This window comes from Prionailurus viverrinus, chromosome B1, assembly GCF_022837055.1.
Source record: "Prionailurus viverrinus isolate Anna chromosome B1, UM_Priviv_1.0, whole genome shotgun sequence".
Lineage (NCBI taxonomy): Eukaryota > Metazoa > Chordata > Mammalia > Carnivora > Felidae > Prionailurus > Prionailurus viverrinus.
Genome location: NC_062564.1, coordinates 84583206 through 84605276, shown reverse-complemented (window position 1 = coordinate 84605276; position 22071 = coordinate 84583206). Strand labels below are relative to the sequence as shown.

At 35.0% G+C, this 22071-nt stretch overlaps 1 protein-coding gene across 3 annotated transcripts in view; it reads right to left on the bottom strand.

Annotated features, from left to right (window-relative positions):
* INPP4B (inositol polyphosphate-4-phosphatase type II B) overlaps positions 1-22071 on the bottom strand; it is a 403509-nt gene that overhangs the window by 110847 nt on the left and 270591 nt on the right. For all 3 annotated transcript variants that reach the window (XM_047855552.1, XM_047855554.1, XM_047855553.1), the window contains one exon: positions 13708-13911. In XM_047855552.1, the coding sequence (XP_047711508.1) occupies positions 13708-13911 (204 nt within the window). The remainder of the gene's footprint in view (positions 1-13707; positions 13912-22071) is intronic.

Sequence of the window (22071 nt, the reverse complement as noted above, 5' to 3'; positions counted from 1 at the left end):
AGGTGGTGAGGAAAAGTAGAACATTCAAAGTTAAAAAGGTAAGTTTGAGGTCCACCTGTAAGTGACATGCTACCTACGGAAAACTGCCTCATTTCTGGGGAACCACAGTTGGTTCATCCACAGTTTAGAATAATAATTCTTGCCCTGCCTACCTCACCATGGTGCAGTGGGAGCCAAATAATATAGTCTCTATGAAAGTGCTTGGAAAATTATTATAATTTGGAAAAATGACATCCTATTTTGCTGGCTTTCCTAAATGAATCAAGCTTGCTTTTCATCATTTTGTAATCCTGAGTGTGAGATATGCTATTAATCATAAATAATCAGAATAAAATCTCCACTCAGGGCATATTTATTCTACCGAAAATTAAAAGCACTTTCCCTCTAAGGGAAACTAAGACACCAATCACATCTATAAAATGCTTTATCCCTACTTGTTGTCTGAGAAAAGGAGATGGTGTAATCCCTGAGTTATGACCCAGGAGATTTAAGGAAGCTCACGTTTTCTGGGATGAAATGTAGGGAAACCTAAGCAAGCTGAGGTCCTGACATCACTTATTTGGGATTTGGTGAGAAGCTCACATTCCAGACTGCAATAACAAACCTAATGGAACTCATTCTGAATATGTCTTAATCACTGCCAAGGACTGCATCTTTAAAGCTATTAAATTGAAAAATGAAACAACTCTTTGGCTAACACTGGGAATAAACTCTGTTATTAAGGGGAAAAAAGGGAAAGGATTATTCTAATTATCCAGATTAGCTTTGCACATGAGACAAATTTCAACTCTCTTTCTGTTGTCAATGTTGAGAAGAACTTTATATTTTGATCAAAAATCAAAATAAGATTGCATGCTATCTTTCTTATATAAAGTAATATAAGGAGTTAACCAACTTCTTTTGATTACATCTCCAAGAGCCTGAATATAAGAATATATAAAAGGATAATTTTACATACTGAAACTATATGTTCTTCCTTTATACTCACCTTGGGTTATAGGATTGTATTCACCGAAAAGGTAATATTTACAGCCAGTAGAGAGATCTTTATTGGCATGAGGTGCAGAGTGAAGCATGTTAACTGAAGGAGACCAACAACCATATAGTAAAAGGTTAGGTGGTAAGCAGTAGAACAACACTGAAGTCATGAAATACTTAGAGGACACTCAAGCTGGGAGTGAGAAATTGAGCAGTTTCTTATGCAAGACCAATACACGATTCATACATAACCATTTTTTTTTTTTTTTTATTGAAGACACACTCAGTAGCAGCCCCTAAGTAGATTCATCCTGGTCTTTATCTTTTGGAGAGGAGATCCTGCCCAGCTGGTAGGGAGAGAATGCTGAGCTTTGACAGTCACTTCTTTTTCCTTTATGGCATCTACAAAGTAGATTAAAGTTATGGATTTACACTGCTGTCTCTAATACTAGTCCAAGAGTTGTTTGAGGGTTGTGTCTTCACTCTATTGCACAGGGCATGGAGGAAAGGCAGAGAGAGAGAAAAGGAGCAAAGAAGAGAGGAGAAGAGAGATGACTCCAACCCAGAGGCAGATTGAGGCTGTTATTTATTTTCATCTGGTATAATGAAATGAGCTAATTTACCTTCCAAACTACCACATTAGATCAACATTATGGACTTCATCTTTATAGATGAGGAGACTTTAGGAAAGAGATGTTGGATAACATGCAACATTAAAATGGTATATAATAACTAAATTAGAAATTCTATTTGATTTCAAAGACTTGATTCTTCCCCTATGATTTCCCACAGAAATGTGGTATACAGTAGGAATTCTTTGTGAGATTACTAAAACTCTGTGGACAAGCTAGATATAGGAAGGTCAAGAGAGGGAACCACAGGAAGGACCAGGCAGAGGTGTCTGTCACTTTACATGAGTAAGACTAGACATCACTTATCTAAGACTTGAAAATGAGTCCAAAGGCAAATCACTAAGAGATGATGCTGAAAAGGACAGGCTGGTCACATGTGTCTTTAAGTTGAAATAAAGAGGAATATACAATCAAAGATGGAACAATCACTTGGTTAAAGGGTCAATGAGCTTGGGTCAATGGACATAAGTGGCTAACATGAATAGAAGACAGTGTCAACATCAAACCACTCATGTGACCGGGATATAAAACAAGGAATGGGGTATAGGGAGAAAATATAATTCAATTCCTAGGAGATAATTATTAATTATTCTCAGAAAAATCACTATTCTGAAATTAGAATGCTAAAAATGGGGATGCAATATTCTTGAAGGGAAACCTTGAATATCTGATTCCCACCCCCCCACCCCAAAGAAAAACATTTTCCATAGTATCTCTGTGAAAACATTCACACGAAGGAAAATAATCAGCAAAATGCATTCTTATTCTGATATTTTCATGAGGACAGTCCATGTAGGAGCTTCACTTTGCTTAGATTGCTGGTGTGGCTGGGGCCTACCTACTCCACTTTCTTCCCTACTAAATTTTTTTTTTTTTTCAGACTGCTTCCATGAAGTGGAAAGGATGGTTAGTGAAGGGAAGACAATGGAAGCATAGAAATGTGGCTATAGTACATGGTGCTTCCATACCTCCCTTTTTCAGGAGACAGATACTACTCTAGATCCTACTTTAAATCCTCAGCTACTTGGGGGGTTTCAAACCAAAACCAAAACCAAAACCAAAACCAAAACCAGAACCAGAACCAGAACCAGAACCAGAACCAAAACCAAACCAAAAGCAAAACAACAATCTGTCAGAAAAACAGATTGCTGGGGTGCCTGGCTGGCTCAGATGGAAGAGCATTTGACTCCACCTTGGAGTTGTGAGTTCAAGCTGCATGTTGGGCATAGAGCCTACTTAAATAAACACATGAATAAACCTAGAAAGAGCAAAACAAAACAAAACAAAACAAAACAAAACAAAACATAAATACAGATTGCTGGGCCTTCCCCCACCCCCAGAAATAGCAGTCATTATTCTGTTACGTCTCCCGTTGAATGAAGTAAGTAATGGAAAATTGGTGGGTTACAGTCTAACCTTTATTAAATGGAGGCTAACTGGTGTCCTTGACCTTGATGGAGCCTTAAGACAATTGAACTTCGTCAAAGTGAGTGGCTATAAACTATTTCTCAGCAATGAGGGCACAAAGTCAGGGGAACTAGTAGCAATATTTAATCCATTCTGAGTCAGGTGCTGATTTTGGTCCTTATTTATTTCTGGTTTAGGACCTAAGTTAACATGGAGGCCAAGCCCAGTGGCAAGAGGTGCACAAATTTAATGGATGTACTAGTGAGTAGTTAGTGAGACTTTGCACCTGGCAAAGTGAGCAAAATGGTGTTTGTTCAGCGTGTCACACATTTATGAGCTTGGTGGCATCCAAAGAATTCTTGACCCCTTTGGATCAGCAGTTAACTTAAAAATATAAAAATAGAGGGCACCTGTGTGGCTCAGTTGGTTAAGCATCCAACTCTTGATTTCAGCTTAGGTAATGATCTCATGGTTCTGAGTTTGAGCCCCATGTCAGGCTCTTGTGCTGACAGTGTGAAGCCTGCTTGGCATTCTTTCTCTCTCCCTCTCTCTGCCGTTCCCCCATTTACGTGCACATACATACTCTCTCTCTGTATCAAAAATAAATAAATAAACTATTTAAAAAAAATTTTTTTTAACATTTATTTATTTTTGAGACAGAGAGAGACAGAGCATGAACGGGGGAGGGTCAGAGAGAGGGAGACACAGAATCTGAAACAGGCTCCAGGCTCTGAGCTATCGGCACTGAGCCCAACGCGGGGCTCAAACTCACAGACCACGAGATCATGACCTGAGCCGAAGTTGGCCGCTTAACCAACTGAGCCACCCAGGCGCCCCTAAATAAATAAACTTTAAAAAATATATTTAAAAAATCAGCAATGCTTAGCAGCTGATCAGTTTTTCTAGGACCTATTTTTGATCAGCAAGAATGTGAAGACTAACCCAGAACTGAAATGGGGTCCAAAGTAGCTTTGTTGTGTCTATATTTCTACACATAATTTCTCACTTGTCATTACCAATTTTTGAGTACTTTGATTAGAACCAGCCAGTGAATTAATAAGGCCAATCACATCTTCAAAGAGAAACTTCAGTGTATCCTTGAGTCAACTGAGAGTAATTTGTACTCAACTGGCCTCTTTCCTCAACACTGCTGCAAACCTTCGCTCTTTCAAGAGCTTGATAGCTCCTTTCTGAATCCTAACTTTAAGAATGTTGGGTAAAAAAGGAGTTGCACTTAAAATACTCTATGGCACAAACTGGTACACGTATGGCCCACAGTAGGTAGTACACACACACACACACACACACCTGCACAAATACACATATAAACATACATATCATATCCTGTAAGAATAGCCAGACATGTGATATCCATCAGAATCGAGATAACCCAACCTTTGCTTCCTATTGATTCTCCTACTGAGCTTAACCTAATTAGTCATGTAAAAATCCCTGACCTTTGTTTCCAGATCATCACACTACTGACCTCACCCTGAAATTCAGTCCATAGTCATATAAGTGAGATTCTGATAGTCAGCTACTATTCTGTAGTATTGACCTCCCCATATTGTCCTGGTCTGGCTCTTGGCCAGACCCATCCTATCAGCTATCATACAGCCAGGTTTACACACGAGTGTACATTCACCCTCATCAATCACCATGCTCATATCATCAGTCCTCTGATCAAAAGCAGGCTTTGTACTGCAGCAAGTATTCATTCTTCAGCCTGGAGGCACTTCTGCAGTTGTGTCGACCTACATATCTCTTCTTATTTCTCGTTAATCTTCAAAACGAAAACTTCCCCAGGTCAGTCTCCTTGCTGTCCTAGAAACATGCTGTTAATTAGCTCAACATATATTTTCTGGGCATCTGCTACAAGCTTGCTGAGTGCTGAACATCAAAGATATGAAGGAAACCTTGGAGGAACTAATATTTCTATCCTGACACATAGTGCTTTTTATGCTTGGAATGCTTTCTCTCATCTTCCATCAATCCAGATTCTCACCTTTTCAAGTATCATCATCTCCAAGAATGGTTCATTCTATTCTATCTCTGCTTAACATTTTTTTTTCTTTCTAGCAAACTCTATGAGGGGAATGACTATTATTTATTAGTCCCTTTATTCTCAGGTGCTAGGAGTCATCAGGTAATAGATAAATAAAAGAATGAATAAATGAGTGAATGAAGAAGGAATGAAAGAAGGAAGGGATTATTTTTTTCATCTTCTCCAACCTTCATATAACTTCTCTCTGAATATTTTCAACATGTTTAATGTGTATCACACAACCACCTCCATTCTGGGAAAGATTCCATGTCTTTCAATATCTCTTCTTAGTTTATGAGTGCTGGCCATTCACTTGAATTACATGATATGGCTTTTGAGGCCAGGAGCCATATTTTCTACTTAATTTACTCTCCCCCAAGAACCGATAGCATTATTGTACACTTAATTAACATCTGTTGATTGACTAAACAACCTGTGACTTACAAGTAAAGGGATACAACTATAGTAAGTATTATGACATACATCTCCAAATTAAAGTTAGAACCAAGCTCATACTCTGATTGGCTGTGTTCCCCACAATAAAGGTCACATCATGCTAATGCTTTCAATTTGGTGAAAACATTAAATAAAGCATTTGTTTAATAACAAAAAATCCACTGATTAAGTAAAGCTCTTAATTTTAAATTGGTAATTGGATGTTATCTGCACACCATTAGCTACACAACTAGTTGAATTATATGACATTATCAGTTGGTGCGTTGCATATAATCAATTTCCAGGATTGATTTTGTTTAACAGAATGTTCCCTGATATATCAAGTTAGTCTGCCTAAAAAATACCTCATTTCTTTAACTATTCATTAAATTATGGATATTCAAAAATTTGTACATAGAAAATAATGCCTCACTATTTACATTAGAACACAGTAAAGTTTGGGCTGCCTGTGAGGCTCAGTTGATTAAGCATCTGACTCTTGATTTGGGCTCAGATCACGATCTCAAGGTCATGAGTTCGAGCACCATATGGGACTGGGCATGAAGCCTGCTTGGGATTCTCTCTCTCCCTCTTCCTCTACCCCCCTCCCCATCTCTCTCTCAGGAAAAAAAATTACTAAAGTTTAAGAGTGATTGATTTGAATGTAATCACAAATCTCTAAGGTATGTGTATACAAATTTGCATATTCATTATATACAGGAAAAATAAAAATATCTGATGTTGAATCAGGCATTTTAAGAGTCAATAAAGTATCTAAGGGAGATGATGGTATCCAGTATAAAAAAACACAGGAAAATTGCCATTACATTAATAAAAATAAAATATCTCTGTTAAAAATACTGGCTTGAGTGGGAGGATGAACTGCTGATTCAGCAAATCCATTTATTCATTTATTTCTACATTAACTCTGAAAAATACATTGAACGAGTATGTATAAAACACTGTATTAGGTGCTATAAAATAGGGAGCTGAAGGTGAATGTATTAACTTCATGTGGGAAAATCTAGAAATTGTCAGGATTTCATGAATATGCATGCACATAAAGATCTCTTTTGGGGTTTCTTTTCTTTAATAGAACATTTGTGCATTTTAATGGACAGTCATGAACTTTGCTTAATCACCTTTTGTGGACTTTCATATTGGATAAGTATTCAAAGCACATTTCTTCTGGGTGAAATGGACTGGAGAAGTTCAGGAATGTTTCCCATCCATCAAGAAAACAGATGATAGAACACATTTCAGCTGCCACATAGGTAACAACTAGCCCAATTCTCCCTGTCTTTGCCTGCCCTTTCTGATTGTGTGAGTGGATACTTCCAATGCCCCCTTCTCATTATAAGATTAACAAAAGCAGACAACCAACCCTATTATGTGTGATTTAGGGATGAAAACGAAAAAGCTGGGACAAGGAGAAACTAGTCACTTCCAATTCATATTTGCTGAGTAACATCTAAAATTATTTCTGTATAACTAGGACCTTTGTAATTGGTGCATGAATAATCAAATAAAATTAAAATTGCCACCACAGGGTTTCCGGAAGTTTCTGAAAGTCTTAATTCATCATGTTCTTATGTTCTTCATCATGTTCTTTGGTCATCTCTGATGTTATGTATCTAATTTGAATTTTACTGCTTTATGTGTTTGGAGATATTGGAAGCTGACTTGTACAGTCACCTCTTGGGTTGATTACGACACTGGGAAATATACACTAAGGAGAGAAGGATACAGCTGGGTACTTTTGACTACAAGAGAGACACAGAATCCCCAGAAGAATTCATGAATTCTAGTAGGGAAAAGGTACCTGACACAGTGCAAAGTTATGTTAAAGTTGAATATTCCATATTCCAAAATAAGAAGGTAAACAAGAATAATTTGAGGGCAAATTTCAAAGTCATTAATATATTCTACAAATAAGTAATGAGCACCTATTCTGTGCAGATGGTCTGCTAACTGTGGGGTACAACAGTGAACATGAAGCTGACTTTGCCCCCTAGGAGATTATAAAGATCATGAATACCTGAAGAAATATATATATATATATATATATATATATATATATACACACACACACACAAATGATTATAATTCAGTGTTCATGAGGCTGTATGATCACGAGATGCAAGAATAATGCTTTATTACACAAAATGTTTTGGAGTTAAATGCATATTTTATATCCATCTACCTATAACATAAAATTTTGAAATAAACGGCCATACTTTAGTGGGGATTTTATTCATTCAGGTAACTAAGTTATAAGGTACTGCTTTAGGAAAGTTAAATTAGTGGTCGAGTTGTCTATAAGAATTAATTACCTCTGAAGAACGAGATTTATTTCCTTCTTATAGAGATCAGGTTAGTGGTTTCACATAAAATAATTCTAGCCAGCCAGAGAACTGAACAGAGTATCTTTTGAATTATTAATTTGCATAGGTACCTCTGCATTATGCACAGACTGAACTATTTTTCCTAGAGATAAGGTCTACGTTGGAGACAGAAGATGGCAAGTGAAGTTGAGAATACAGATCACTGCAGATTGCTTGTGGGGGTATTTTGCTGGATAAGTGTGTTTTGTCCTCAATAGTAATATTTTGCAACTATGTATGCTTACAGTTACTAATTATGGCAATATAAATAGCTCTATCAATACTCTTGTCAGGCTTAAGCATTCATATTTGATCCAGACATCATTTGAGAAAGTTGTAGTACAAAATAGACTGTGAGATGGTGGTAAAGAACATACCAGAAAGTGGTTTATGTAAATCTCATTCCAAAATGCAATCTTTGGGAATACTGAGCTACAGAGAACCACAATTTTTTTCAGGTTATATATGGAATTTATTAACACTATGTCCAACATAAATATTACTGTAAATTTATGCTACTGCTTCTACAATCTATAACATTATTGAAAATGTATTATAGATAAGTGTGGATCATCTGTGCTCATGTGACATAAACATATTTTACCATAGAAGGCATAACAAATGTTTCCCTAGTTTAAGCATGGACTGAAAATTTAAAATTTGATTTACATTTACAACATGAAGAAGGGAATTAGCTGGGTAATTTGGATGCTGAAAAGTTGCCTGATATAGAAATTTAGTTCAATTAAAAAATGGATTTGGGATCTGGCTAAGTAATAAGAATAGTTTTCTTACTTCTGCTCTTTGCTGGAATGAAACATAATATAAATGATCAGAAGTTTATTTTGTTTTTAACAATTTTTGAATGAGGGTAGACAGATTTAGCCCTGAACCCATCAGTGTAGTAATGTTGAAGTTAAATCACACTGTTCTAGAGAATAGTATAATTACTGGAAGCCACAAAAACTGGGTCAACTTAATACTTTAGTTGGATGACATGCTTTCATATTTTGGACAAACTAATCTTGGAATCCCAGCTGCTAGAAGCATCTGTTGTAGAGATAAAGAGAAAGAAAAGCAATATGTCATTTTTACCAGCTAAAAAAATGAAGAATGTCATATTAGTCTATTTCTTTGCACAGATTGCCATAAAATCCCAACATTCCTTTGGATTTAATTGTTTACTAATTTTTCAGGAAAATAAATCTTTAAAGCACTCAATCATTTAATAAGTACAATTCAGCAAATAACAGACACTTTTTTTGGTCCATGATCATTTTAGTTTCAATCTCTTCCATATTGACTAGATAATTATTATCCAGATTCATATGTCATTAATTTTGCCAATAAAACAGGTTGAAAAGAGAACTGCTGACTTAGAATTAATATTCTCTCTTCTAACCTCAAAAAGAAAGGTTTTTACATGTACCAACAGAGTAGAATTCAAGAGTAATTTACTAGTATATATTTAGTTTCCAATATTTTTTATAAGATGCTAAATGCAGCTGTTCAAGTTAATTGTTAAAACTAGTCATTATAAGACATTAAATAAAATGCTTTTTAAAAAATGGAGGTACTGTAATCTTATGTGCAAACCTAAACCAACCTAAGTGACCAGAGAATACCTTCATATACCACAGAACCCTAACTAAATTAATATAAAACACTGAATTATTTCAGTAAGTTTATTAGACTTGTGATTAGTGCTGAAACTTTTCTAACAATTAACTAAGAAAAATGGTACACAAAGTTTTGATTCTAATTCATTTAATAGCACAATGTCTAAAGGCATTTTCAATTAGCTACATTTGTTTGGATTTACTCATCTTTTCAATTTTTATCTTATCTTATCTTATCTTATCTTATCTTATCTTATCTTATCGATCTTTATTTATTTCTTTTGAGAAAATGAGAACATGCTTGAGAGCAAGCAGGGGAGGGGCAGAGAGAGAGGAGAAAGAGAATCCCAAACAGTCTCTGCTCTGTCAGCACAGAGCCTGATGCAAGGCTTGATTTCACCAACCATATCATAAGCTGAGCTGAAATCAAGAGTCTGATGCTTAACTGACAGAGCAACCCAGGCACCCCTCATCTTTTCAAATTTATATAAAACTTTGAAAAGAATGTTAAATGGCTATGACTTGGGTAATTATTTTTTAAATAAGGGATTTCTATCTTTTAACAAAGGTATCTTCTCAATAGGAAGTAATTGCTATGGAAAATCAATCAGAATGTTATATAACAACCAAACTTGGTTACACTTGCAAATAGTGGTAAATTACATTAGGAGGAGAGAGAAGCAACTTTTCTGAGTGGGAAAGATTTTCCTCATAATTGTGGTAAATTTAGACAAAGTATTCATATACTTTCTAGCAACAGTGTGTTCTGGAAGAAATTCAGAAATTATATGAAAAGAGATAGAGAGATACAGATATTTATTATTATCCTACCCTTTTGTCTGTGAAGGAAACCAAAACACCCAAGAAACTGAGAAGACACGTCCACATAAACTGGAAGAAAAAAAATCAGTAAGACTTTTTCCTAGTGTCAAGAGACTAAAGTATTCCAAAAAGAATAATAAAGGATAAGCCAACAACCATACGGATGTCTAATGCAACCCTGAATGGCCCATAGCAAGGATTGGAATTCTTCCTAATTTTTCTAAGTGTTGCTAGTAAGCACCTCTACCCATTGACTTTGCGGTGCCAATTTGAAACTTTTACCCATTTCCTCATCCTATCCTCTTCCTCCCCTTCTCTTTGTACAAGATTCTACTTTAAGGATAAAATAAAGCACCCACATTAATATCCAAACAATATAAAGAACTCATACAACTCAACAGAAAAAAAAAATTAAAAAGTGGCCAGAGGAACTGAATAAACATCTTTCCAAAGAAGACGCACAATAGCCAACAGGTATGTGACAAGGTGCTCCATATCACTAATCATCAGGGAACCACAATGACATATCACCTCATACTTGTTAGAATGGTTATCATCAAAAAGATAAGAGATAACAAATGCTGGTGTGGATGTGTAGGAAAGAGAACCCTGGGTGGTGTGGTGGGAGTGTAAATTGGTGCAGCCACTGAAAAACAATATGGAGGTTCCTCAATAAACTAAAACTAGAACAACTATATTATCCAGCAATTCCATTTCTGAGGATGGATATACCCGAAGGAAATGAAATCACAATCTCAAAGAGGTATCAGTACCTGCACATTCACTGAAGCATTATTTACAATAACCAAGATATGGAAACAACCTAAGTGTCCACTGGCAGATGAATGGACAAAGAAAATGTGGTAAATATATGAAATATCATTCAGCCACAAAAAGAGGGAAATCCTGCCATTTGCAACAACATGGATGGACCCTGAAGGCATTAAACTCAGTGACATAAGTCAGATGGAGAAAGGCAAATACTGTGTGAACTCTTTTATATGTGGAATCTAAAAACAAACAAACAACAAACTCACAGAAACAGACAACAGGTTGGTGGTTGCCAGAGGTGAGGGTTCGGGGTGGTAGGGCAAATAGGTAAAAGGGGTCAAAAGGTACAAAAACTTCCAGTTATAAGATAGTAAGTCATGGGGATGTAATGCACAGCATGGTGACTATAGTTAACAACACAGTATTGTACATTTTAAGTTGTAAGAGAGTAGATATTAAAAGTTCTCATCAACAAAAAAAATCTTATATATTAACTAATTTAGTATGGTAATTATTTCTCAACTCATTATCTCAACTCAACTAATACAATATTATATGTTGGTTATATCTCAATATAGCTAGAAAAATATTTTAAGCAAACAAAAAAGAAGCCATCCAGCCTCACCTACCCTCAAAAAAGTGAAACTGATCCTTATATTCTCCTCATAGTCTCAGCAGAAGAGCCCATTTCTGCCCAGGACTGCCTTCCACCTGTATGCTAGAATTGAGTCTCTTCTTTATGGAGAAAAAACCTCACTCTACCATTCATCACCTATCTGCTTCTCAAATGGCTTTTGGAATATAAACATGCTCAATTTTCACCATCTTTATAACAAAACAAGTGAACCACTAATAATAATCACACACACCTACAATATAGAAGGTATCAAAAATTATCTAAAGAAAAGGACATAAGGAGGGAGGGATGGAGAGGGACACTTTCCAACAGCAGGAGAATGGCGAGGTGTGGAGGAGAATTTGCATAACAAAGCAAGGTGCAAATTATAAAAACAGAAGATACCCAACTTCAAAATTTTTACTTGACATAATATAAAAATGGTACCTATTTGTCATAAGGTTGACATCATATGTTTAATTCAATAAAATACAAGTTCTTTTCTATATTTACTCAAACTCTTTAAAATTTACAACACACATTTTATGATAGATCCAGTTTCCCCATTTACTTTAAGAGATAGTATTAATCTCCATAATAAGATTATATAATTTATACATCTTAAAAAAGAAAACATATAACAACAATACTAAAGTAATACAATGCATTTCCAGGCCTTCCCACATAATGGGGCATTATTGCACAGGTAAATCATTTATCTCATGACCACCCAAGGAGCTAAACAGAACAGGTACTGTTATTTTCACTTTACAGTTGAGAAAATTGAACTTCAGAGAGGTTAAGAGGTATATACGCCTTGGAGCTGTGAATAAATTGAAAAAGAAGGTGAAGGTAAAAAGGAGAAATATTAGATTTGCTCTTCTGAAAACTTCTCAGTGGGAGAAGCGCAATCTTAATCAGCAGCAACAAATACTTATTCAGCATTTACTTCTAGGAACCCAGCTCTGTCTTTCCTGTGATAGAAGTTTTATCAAAAGATAGAACAGCCATCACTTTCACAGCCCTTCAGACAGCAATTTTTTTGAGAGACCTGGGCCTTTCAAATAATATACTCCCCAAACGCTCTTAAATTCTAGGATGGTAGGAAAAGTAATCATTAACTGTTTAACATCTAACATGGCTAGCATATTATTTTCTTGGTTAAACTTATGATACAGTAAAGAGCTTTCTTCTGTGTGTGTGATATGCACATACTTTGTTCTTGGATAATTAATATGTATTAATTCAGGAATAACACTGCTCCCCTTTAGCCAGCACCTTCATGTTTCTCTTATTGTGTCCAACTAGAGTTTCTATTATCATGTTAGCTTTTTTTTTTTTTTTTTTTGCCTATACTAGCTATTTTTTTCAGATGCTTTTATGTGTCCATCCTTTTGCCAATTTCAGAGCACCTGGACAACATATTTTTTTAAATAATATAATCATGAACAAGAAGGATTTAAGAGATCTCTATGCCTACTGCTATGTAAACGCGAATGAATGTCTTTTGAAGTTCGTCCAGAACTAAAACACCAGATTGCAGTAAGAAAATATTTGCAAGAAGTAGTGGATTATAAGTGATTTTTTACTCTTTTTCTAAAAAACACAATTTTAATAGTTCATATTACCTTGGCAATAAATACAGAAAAGTATGATAGGTCATGTAATTGTGGCATCTTTGCTTTAATGACATCTTGGTTTTATATATATATATATATATATATATATATATATATATATGTAAATATGTAATATATATATATAAATATATATATATTTATGTATTATGTAACTGTAAATTTTTATGCCAAATAAATGTGATCAGGAATAAGACTTCCATTTATAATTTTTCCCCAAGGAAAAATGTTGCCTATTTATCCACAATCTGTATTAGGACTGCTTTCCAACTTGTTTTGATGAAGAGGAGAGATTTCTGATCTTTCTTGCTTGACTTCTCAGGACTAAACATCAGGAGGCAAGCGATGTGCAAGAGACTTACCCACTCTTCCTCATCATAGTCTGAATGATGTGGTATGGAGTCCTGCCTTCTCATCAGTGGGGGTGGGTCCTGGGGACAGCTCTCCTCTGTGCTGTTCTTAGGAGAGGGTGGTTTCTTAAGGACACCTCCTGGCCTGGCAGTGTAGAGGGCTAAAAGAGCACTTCTTACCAACTGATCCTTGAAGGCATGTACAAAAAGCTCTGTCTGGAAAGAAATTGACAAGGATTAGAAACACCATGGTAGGCATCTCAGCATAGAGCTACGAAAAGGTCAACCGCAGATTTGTTGGCACATAAGTGGTGTGCATGGTGGAAAAAGTACAGGCGACAGAGAGAGAAAATGATTCATACCAATCAATGAAAATAGTTGAGTTTTGGGATGATGCCAAGGTCTTGAGTCCTCCTGTTCTAAAAGTTAATGCTGAGGTTCTGTGGGTACTATAAACACCAGCTGTCTCCTCAGCCCCCTCTCTTTTAATTCTAAATTCTATCTTTGAAGATGAATTTCACTAGAGATAATCATTTGAACACTGTCTACCTGCTGCACCTTTCAAGTAATTCCAAATGCACCTTAAAAGAAAATGTGATCAGACTATGTATATTCTATAGTTTAAACAGAGTGAAAGTCTAAAGAAAGGAATATGTATCTTTAAAAATATAGGCAGGAAACCTTTTTTTTTCTTTTTAGCATCCTGAGTAGATTTCAATAGTAGAGATGGTATAGGCAGTTTTCCCATGAAAATATTTGACTTTTCTTCCTTTTCATCACCCCCTAAACTGTCTCCTCCACCAAATGGTTTCACTAATGCTCAATGTTAATGAGGCTGCTGTGAAACTTGCTATGGTAGATTTTACAAGCTGGTGGTAAATACCTAGTAAGTACTATAGAAATGACAGCTTCCCAACAATAAAGAATTTTACAACAGTACTTTGCAATTTCCTGATGAAATGTTTAATAGCTTCACCCTGTACTATACTGGATGATGTAGTAATTGATCTTCTGTATTATACTACACTTAACATGCATGTGGTCTAACAATCTATTCATTCAGAATAGAGTAGTAACTCGAACATTGACTCATATTGCTAACACAATCACATATTGTAATCTGTTAAGAAGCCCTTTAAATCATAGCATTATTTTGAATAATATTTGATATCACCATTTCATGAGACACTTGGATGTAATGCTGACTTCACCATCACTGTAACTCAAGGTAATCATTTACTGGCGTATTCTCAATATGAATTCAACAGTGCCATATCTAACAAACGGTTACTAAATTATCCCTTAAAAACCCCTGTTGTGTCAGCAATTAAAGAAAACCAGTTAAACCCCATGCAAAACAATTGCCTAATAAGACTACGTTAATAAGACTACATATGCTAATAGGACTACATAGTTAAGTCTTTGCAATAGATCATGAAATTCTACAGTTGCATAAGACCTTAAAGTCAGACCTCTCATTAACCAGGTAAAGAAACTAAAAAGGAAGAGTGGTGTCCTGTCCTAGAACAGACTGCTTACCAGTAACACAAAGGGAACAGAGCGGTAGTTTTCTAACAAATTCAGTAGCTTTTCCCCATACTCCACCCCACCTATCAACCCACCATCACCTGCATGCTTCTGTCTTTCCCCCGTTCTTCCTTAACCCCAAGCTCCTCAAGAGCTTTGGAGATCTACTTGCTCCTATAATTAATCACGTCTACAATTGTCAGTGTAACTATCTTCACTGTTAAACTTTACTGATGTTTTTAAATGCTCTTTTAATCTATTGGTTGTATTGAAAGCACTTTGAAGGTAAGTAGACAAGAAACATTTAAAAAAGGATACACAAGAATAAAATATTGAAAAATATTTTGGTAATAATTTAGGAAAACAAAATGAAAAGGGAGCTTATAGTGAAAAGGCATAAAAAGAAGCATTAATTGATGTTCACAGTGAAGTGTTAAAATGAAAATGAACAATACAAAAAAATACTGATGAAAAATGTAGCTAGACAGTACTCACACAAGGCAATATAGTTATAACAAAATAGGGAAACATGTTATTTACATAATTTTCATAGAGCCTGGATAGATCCATCAATGTGAATTTAAATATTTAAAAATGCAAATTTACTTCCATTCAGCTTAACTAAACTATTTCTCTATTGATAGATTCAATAAATTCTTTTGACTTATTTTTAGAGCAAAACAGCTTGCCTTCTTTGAATTCCTGCTACTACAGCTCCAGTCTCCATAACATCACCTAATTACTATGTAGCTGAATATATATATTCACACCCAATGAAATCTAAAGTTCTTATAATTGCCATCATTTTCTTCCCATTGCATGCATGCACAGAGATTCCACTTCATTTATTCAAATCTCATTTGAGTTGATTTATCACCAAAGACATGAAAGATAGTACAGTAGATTCGTGCAATTTTACAACCCAGAATTTTCTTGGTGGGGGGGGGTAGCTGAATGAACACACAAAATCTTATAGAAACAGTTTGTGTCTATATTGGAAAATTCATCTGACTGGAAACTCTATGAATAGCCATGATCTTTTGCAGAGAATTGCACTTTGATAGAAAATGGACAAAATTCCATTATATATCCATATGACCTGGAAATTTTCTTGACTAGCACTACTTAGTAAATGTAGACCAATGCAGATCCTGATGTTTTACACTCAAAATAAATTAGCTTGAAGGGATTAACGTAATCACTCAACTCCAGTACATCTGTATGCTGCTGTTCTTGCAACAGAGATGACACTACGGAAGTTCAAAGTCATGGGAAGGATGCGGAGTTGCCTATTGACTCAAAGTACTGAAAACCTTTTTCCTTTTCTGACTCTGCTCATACTGCATTAAATGAAAGGAAAAAGGCTGTCTACATGTTATCATAAGGGTAGGCAAATCAATTTATTTAAAACAGTTTAATAATATAGCAAAAAAAGTATAAACTCTGTACCTAAGGTGGATCATTTCATTTGTTTGATATTAAAAAAAAGAAATGGTATCTTAAAAATGAAATGTTTTCTTGCCTTCCTGACATTTTTCCAATTCATGTTCTCATGCAAATGTTCTTCAAAGTAACACACAGAATTATCTACAAGTATAAAACCAGTAAAATTACTTCTTCTGGGGATGAATTTCCTAGGTTCCTAAATATTAAGGGCAGAGGAATAGTTAGGAATGTGTTTATTTAAAACTACCCTTTTTAACTAGAGATCTCAACAAATTAAGCAAAGTCTCATAGTATTTAAAAGCTTTTTTTCGATGAAAAAATTCAAAACGATGCCTAACCCCACCTGCAAGACAGAAGTAGCCAATGACATAAACAGGTGATTATTATTTTAGTAGTCATGTATATGACAAAAAAGAATCCTGTTTATTTTTTTCCCCCGACCTTACCATTCCCTATTATTTTGCACCCAACTAGCCTCTCTTACTTTCATCACCTGCATGGTCCCTATCTAATATCGCTCGATTATTATTTAGATATGCTTGGGGTGCCTGGGTGGCTCAGTCGTTAAGCATCCGAGTTCGGCTCAGGTCATAATCTCGCATCCGTGAGTTCAAGCCCTGCGTCAGACAGCTCAGAGCCTGGAGCCTGTTTCAGATTCCGTGTCTCCCTCTTTCTCTCTCCTCCCCTGCTCATGCTCTGTCTCTCTCTTCTCAAAAATAAATAAACGTTAAAAAAAATTAGATATGCTCGACATATAATATTATATTAGTTTCATGTGTACAGTATAAGAATTCAATTTTTGAATATATTGCAACACTATCACCACAATGTCTGTTTATTTTTAAAATTTTGATATACTTTAATGATTGTATAGGGCAATAGTGCTATACTCTGGAATTAGTACATAAATATGTATGTTTTCTACATTCCCTAAAGAAAAGAACACTGAACCTTCAGGAGAGTTACTTGACATCTGGGCAGATCATACAAATTATGCACTTGACCTTGGCTAAATCACATAACAACTTTTCTCCAGTTTGCACAAAATTACAATGCTTACCTATGAAACCTCATAGCAGTTCACTGTAAACTGTGAACTCTTCTATTTATGCTCCCCTTTTTTGAATGATCTTTTCAGTTTCCTTTGTTGACTCAACATCCCAGACTCACTCAAAATATGGTAAACAAATCCTAAGGGACCTTAAACCACTTTCTTGAAAGCATTTTTCCCCATTAGATATATAACACATTTCCCCATAGCTTCAACTACTCTCTTTATGCCACAGTCTCTAAAATCCATCTCTATCCACCTCTTGAACCAGTACTGTCACCTGTTTCCACCTGAAAGTCTTTCAAGGTTAGAAGTCACAGCCTGATCTCAAGTGTTTTCAATAAATGTGTTCTTCCCAGCTTTTCAAACTGTGTGGTGTCATCATTATGCAGCAACTCAGCGCCCAAATGCCTGGATCATCTTCAGCAATATTCATCTTCTAGATTAGTCATTAATTTCTACAAGTTATACTTTTTCAGTAATTTCAAAGATTATGTCCACAGCTAGTCCCAGTTAAGATCCTTTCTGCATTCCATGTGGATACTTTCCATAGTCTCCTTACTGATTGATTTATTTTTCCTAAGCTAATGCTTTGTTTTATGGGATGTTCTTCAAGGTCACTAATATTAAAATGTAGACATCTGAGTCCCAGCCCAGCAGCTGAGTCAGAATTTGTATTTTTAGCAAGCTCCCCCAAGAGGAATGCTGACATTTTGTAATGCCCAATAATGTCCAATAATTCAAATCCACTGTCTAGCTCAGCTTCTCTATTCTATGAGGATCATCTTCACAAAGCATGTCTCCAGTCCTTCCTCACTCAACGACCTTCCAACTTACAAAAGAGACTTTCTCTTGGGTGAATAACCAGGAGTGAAATGGCTAGATCATATACATATATAAACAAATGTATATATAAACATATATATATATATAAACACACATTTATATTTATTATATATATTTATATAAACATTATGAGACACTGCTGAACTGTTTTTCAAAGTGTGCAAGTAATTATGTAAGTAATATATGAATGTTCCAGTCATTTCATATCCTCCCCAACTCCTCATATGCTTAACCTTTTTGATTTCAGCTATTCTAGTGGGTACTTAGTATTACCTCATTTTAGTTTAAATCTGTATTTCCCTAAAAAAAAATGATGATGAGCATCTTTACGTGTGTTTATTTGCCATCCATATATCTTCTCTGATGAAATATCATTTCAATTTTTTTGCCCATTTTAAATTAAGCCACTTGTCTTATTATTAAAGTATAAGAATACTTTATGTATTCTGATGATTTCCTTTGTAACATACATAGTTTACAAATATTTTCTCAGTCCAGACTTGCCTTCTCACTTTTTAATAATGTCATCTGAATGTCTCCTGAAAACTTTAATGAAAGTTTTTGATTTTGATGATGCCTTATATATCACGTGTTTTATTGGTTCATACTTTTTGTGTTCCAAGAAATATTTGCCTAATCCAAGATGACAAAAAATTTTTCCTATGTTGTCTTCTAGAAGTTTGTCTGTTTGCTTCTTTCTTTTAGCTTGTATATTAAGATTTATGCTCTATTTTGAATTAATTTTTATAGATATGTGAGGTAAAGATAAGGAAAGGTTTTTTTTTTTTTTTTTTTTACATATGGATATCCAATTGTTCCTGAGTTTTATGTGAAGAATACATCATTTTCGGGGCGCCTGGGTGGCGCAGTCGGTTAAGCGTCCGACTTCAGCCAGGCCACGATCTCGCGGTCCGGGAGTTCGAGCCCCGTGTCAGGCTCTGGGCTGATGGCTCGGAGCCTGGAGCCTGTTTCCGATTCTGTGTCTCCCTCTCTCTCTGCCCCTCCCCTGTTCATGCTCTGTCTCTCTCTGTCCCAAAAATAAATAAACGTTGAAAAAAAATTAAAAAAAATATATTTTATATTTTTCTTATTTCTGTATTATTCTTTTTTAATCTTCCATTTTCCTCTTCATCCTGTTTGTGTGTTTCTCTGCTTCCCTAAATATATGGACTATATTTATAATTGCTGTTGTAAGATCCTTATCTGCTAATTTCATCATCTCTATTATTTCTGGGTCTGTTTCTATTGCTTGATTTTTCTTCTGGTTGTGGGTCATATATTCCTGCTTAATTGTTTGCTTGGTATATGCTTATCTCATCAATGAAATGTTTACCATTTAACGAGGAGTATAAGAAGAAGAAATAGGAGTTCTATCATGAAATTTCATCTTCATTTATACTTTTATATACATTCATGTATACTTTCACTAACTATAAAAAAAAAGCAAAGCAAAGAACCTCTACTCATTAAGTTCTGTTTAGTTTGGAACTGAGATAGATCTAGGAGTGACTGAAGTAAATAAAAGTAAAAATTCCTTCTCAGTATCTAAGTAATCAACATAATCAATATATTATTTATATCTTCAACTTCTTAGTATACTGGCTTCCTGGTATTGTCATTAAAACAAAATTAAGAAAACAAAACAAAACAACCAGAACATTTCTAAGAGTACCCTGAGTTAAATGTTAGACTGAAATGTTTTTGTTGTTTTTGTTACTGCTGTTTGTTTTTTTGTTTTTTGCTTTTGGAATACACAGGATGTTTCAGTATATTATGTTAAAGGACACTAGGAATTAGAAGTTGTGAGATTTTCTCAAATATACTGTGAGCATAGCCTCTAATATTAGCAACAAAATCCTTTTGTTGTTGTTTTTTTACCATCTAGCAATTTTCATAATGTGAAACACCCCATTCTTTTAAATTTTAGGTTATAAAAGTTAAGGTCCGTGTCTATGTAGCATTTGTCATACAGCATTAGTACAATACCACACACAATTAAGTGCTCAATATTGTGTTTTGATGAGCAAGAATAATAATGATTTTCTACACAAGATCTCTCCATCTCTATGGATAGAGAATGTGATGAGCATTTAAAGTTGATGTCACACATATATCTAAGCTGTGAGAGATGGATACCTATATCCCTTAAGTCCTTATTTTTTCAGTTCAAATTTAGTCACATTACTTTTTTCTCCCTTTTATTTTTCATTATATTGCATACTGTCAGTCTAGCAAAAAGGAAAATACATTTTAACCCACTCTATTATTAACCTTTCAGATCTTACGTTAAAAATTTGGCCTATCCTTTGTCTTCTCTGTTAAAATTATTCATATAAACTCAGTTTTCCTTTTCTTATGACCCTATATCATAAGATTAAATAATTTCTTTATTATTTTCATGAATTAATATGCAAGGAACAAACCCAGTCATCCATAAGAAGGCATACTAATAATTAAAAAAATAGAACAATTTAATTACACTTGTGCATATTAGGACATGACAAATTTTTAGAAAATTCTTATTCTTACAGAATTTCAGTTTTATCTTTCCTATTCCCACTCTGACCTCTTTACTTGTTTCTTTAATCATATACGCAAGTGTCCATCATGGAACTCATGGAACATTTGACCATATTGAATAGTGGTTAAGCTCACAACAGATGGAGCTAGACTCACAAGTTGTGTGATTTTGGGTGCATTATATATATTTCTGTACCTCGGTTTCCTCTACTTTATAAAATAAGGACACTAACAGAACCTATTTCATGGGACGCCTCGGTGGCTCAGTTGGTTGGGCGACCAACTTCGGCTCAGGTCATGATCTTACAGTTTGTGAGTTCGAGCCTCACGTTGGGCTCAGTGCTGACAGCTCAGAGCCCAGAGCCTGCTTCAGATTCAGTGTGTCCCTCTCTCTCTACCCCTCCCCTGCTCATACTCTGTGTCTCTCTGTTTCTCAGTAATAAATAAATGTTAAAAAAAAACAACAGTACCTATTTCATAGGATTAGAAAGATTAAATGTTGAAAATAATAGTGCCCACCTCATGGACTTGTAAAATGTTGTAATAATGTCTCACTCACAGTTATTAAACCTCCAATAAATGTTAGTTATTATTGTCATCATCAATAGCATCATAACCATTATCTCAAGAACCTTGAATCTCTTGGGAAGAACAAGAATAGACCTTTCTTATTCCATTTTGTGCACCTAGTGTAATTAGTATGAATTCAGTAAATATTTTTACTTTTCATAAATTGTGTTTGTTTGTTTTCTCCACCAATAAATGTTTAGAGGAATGGAATTTTGCTGGTGAGACTTAGTCTTAGTCTTGGTTATCATTAACAGTAGAGATGATGTGAATTGACCTTGGATCTACAAATATTGCTCCTCTGAGATTCAATATGCAGTTGGATCTCTCTGTTGTCCTTTGCTTCCATCCCCAGACTCTGAGCATACATTGATCTGATAATGTGTCCATTGCTATCATCTCCAGAAGCTACATGTTAC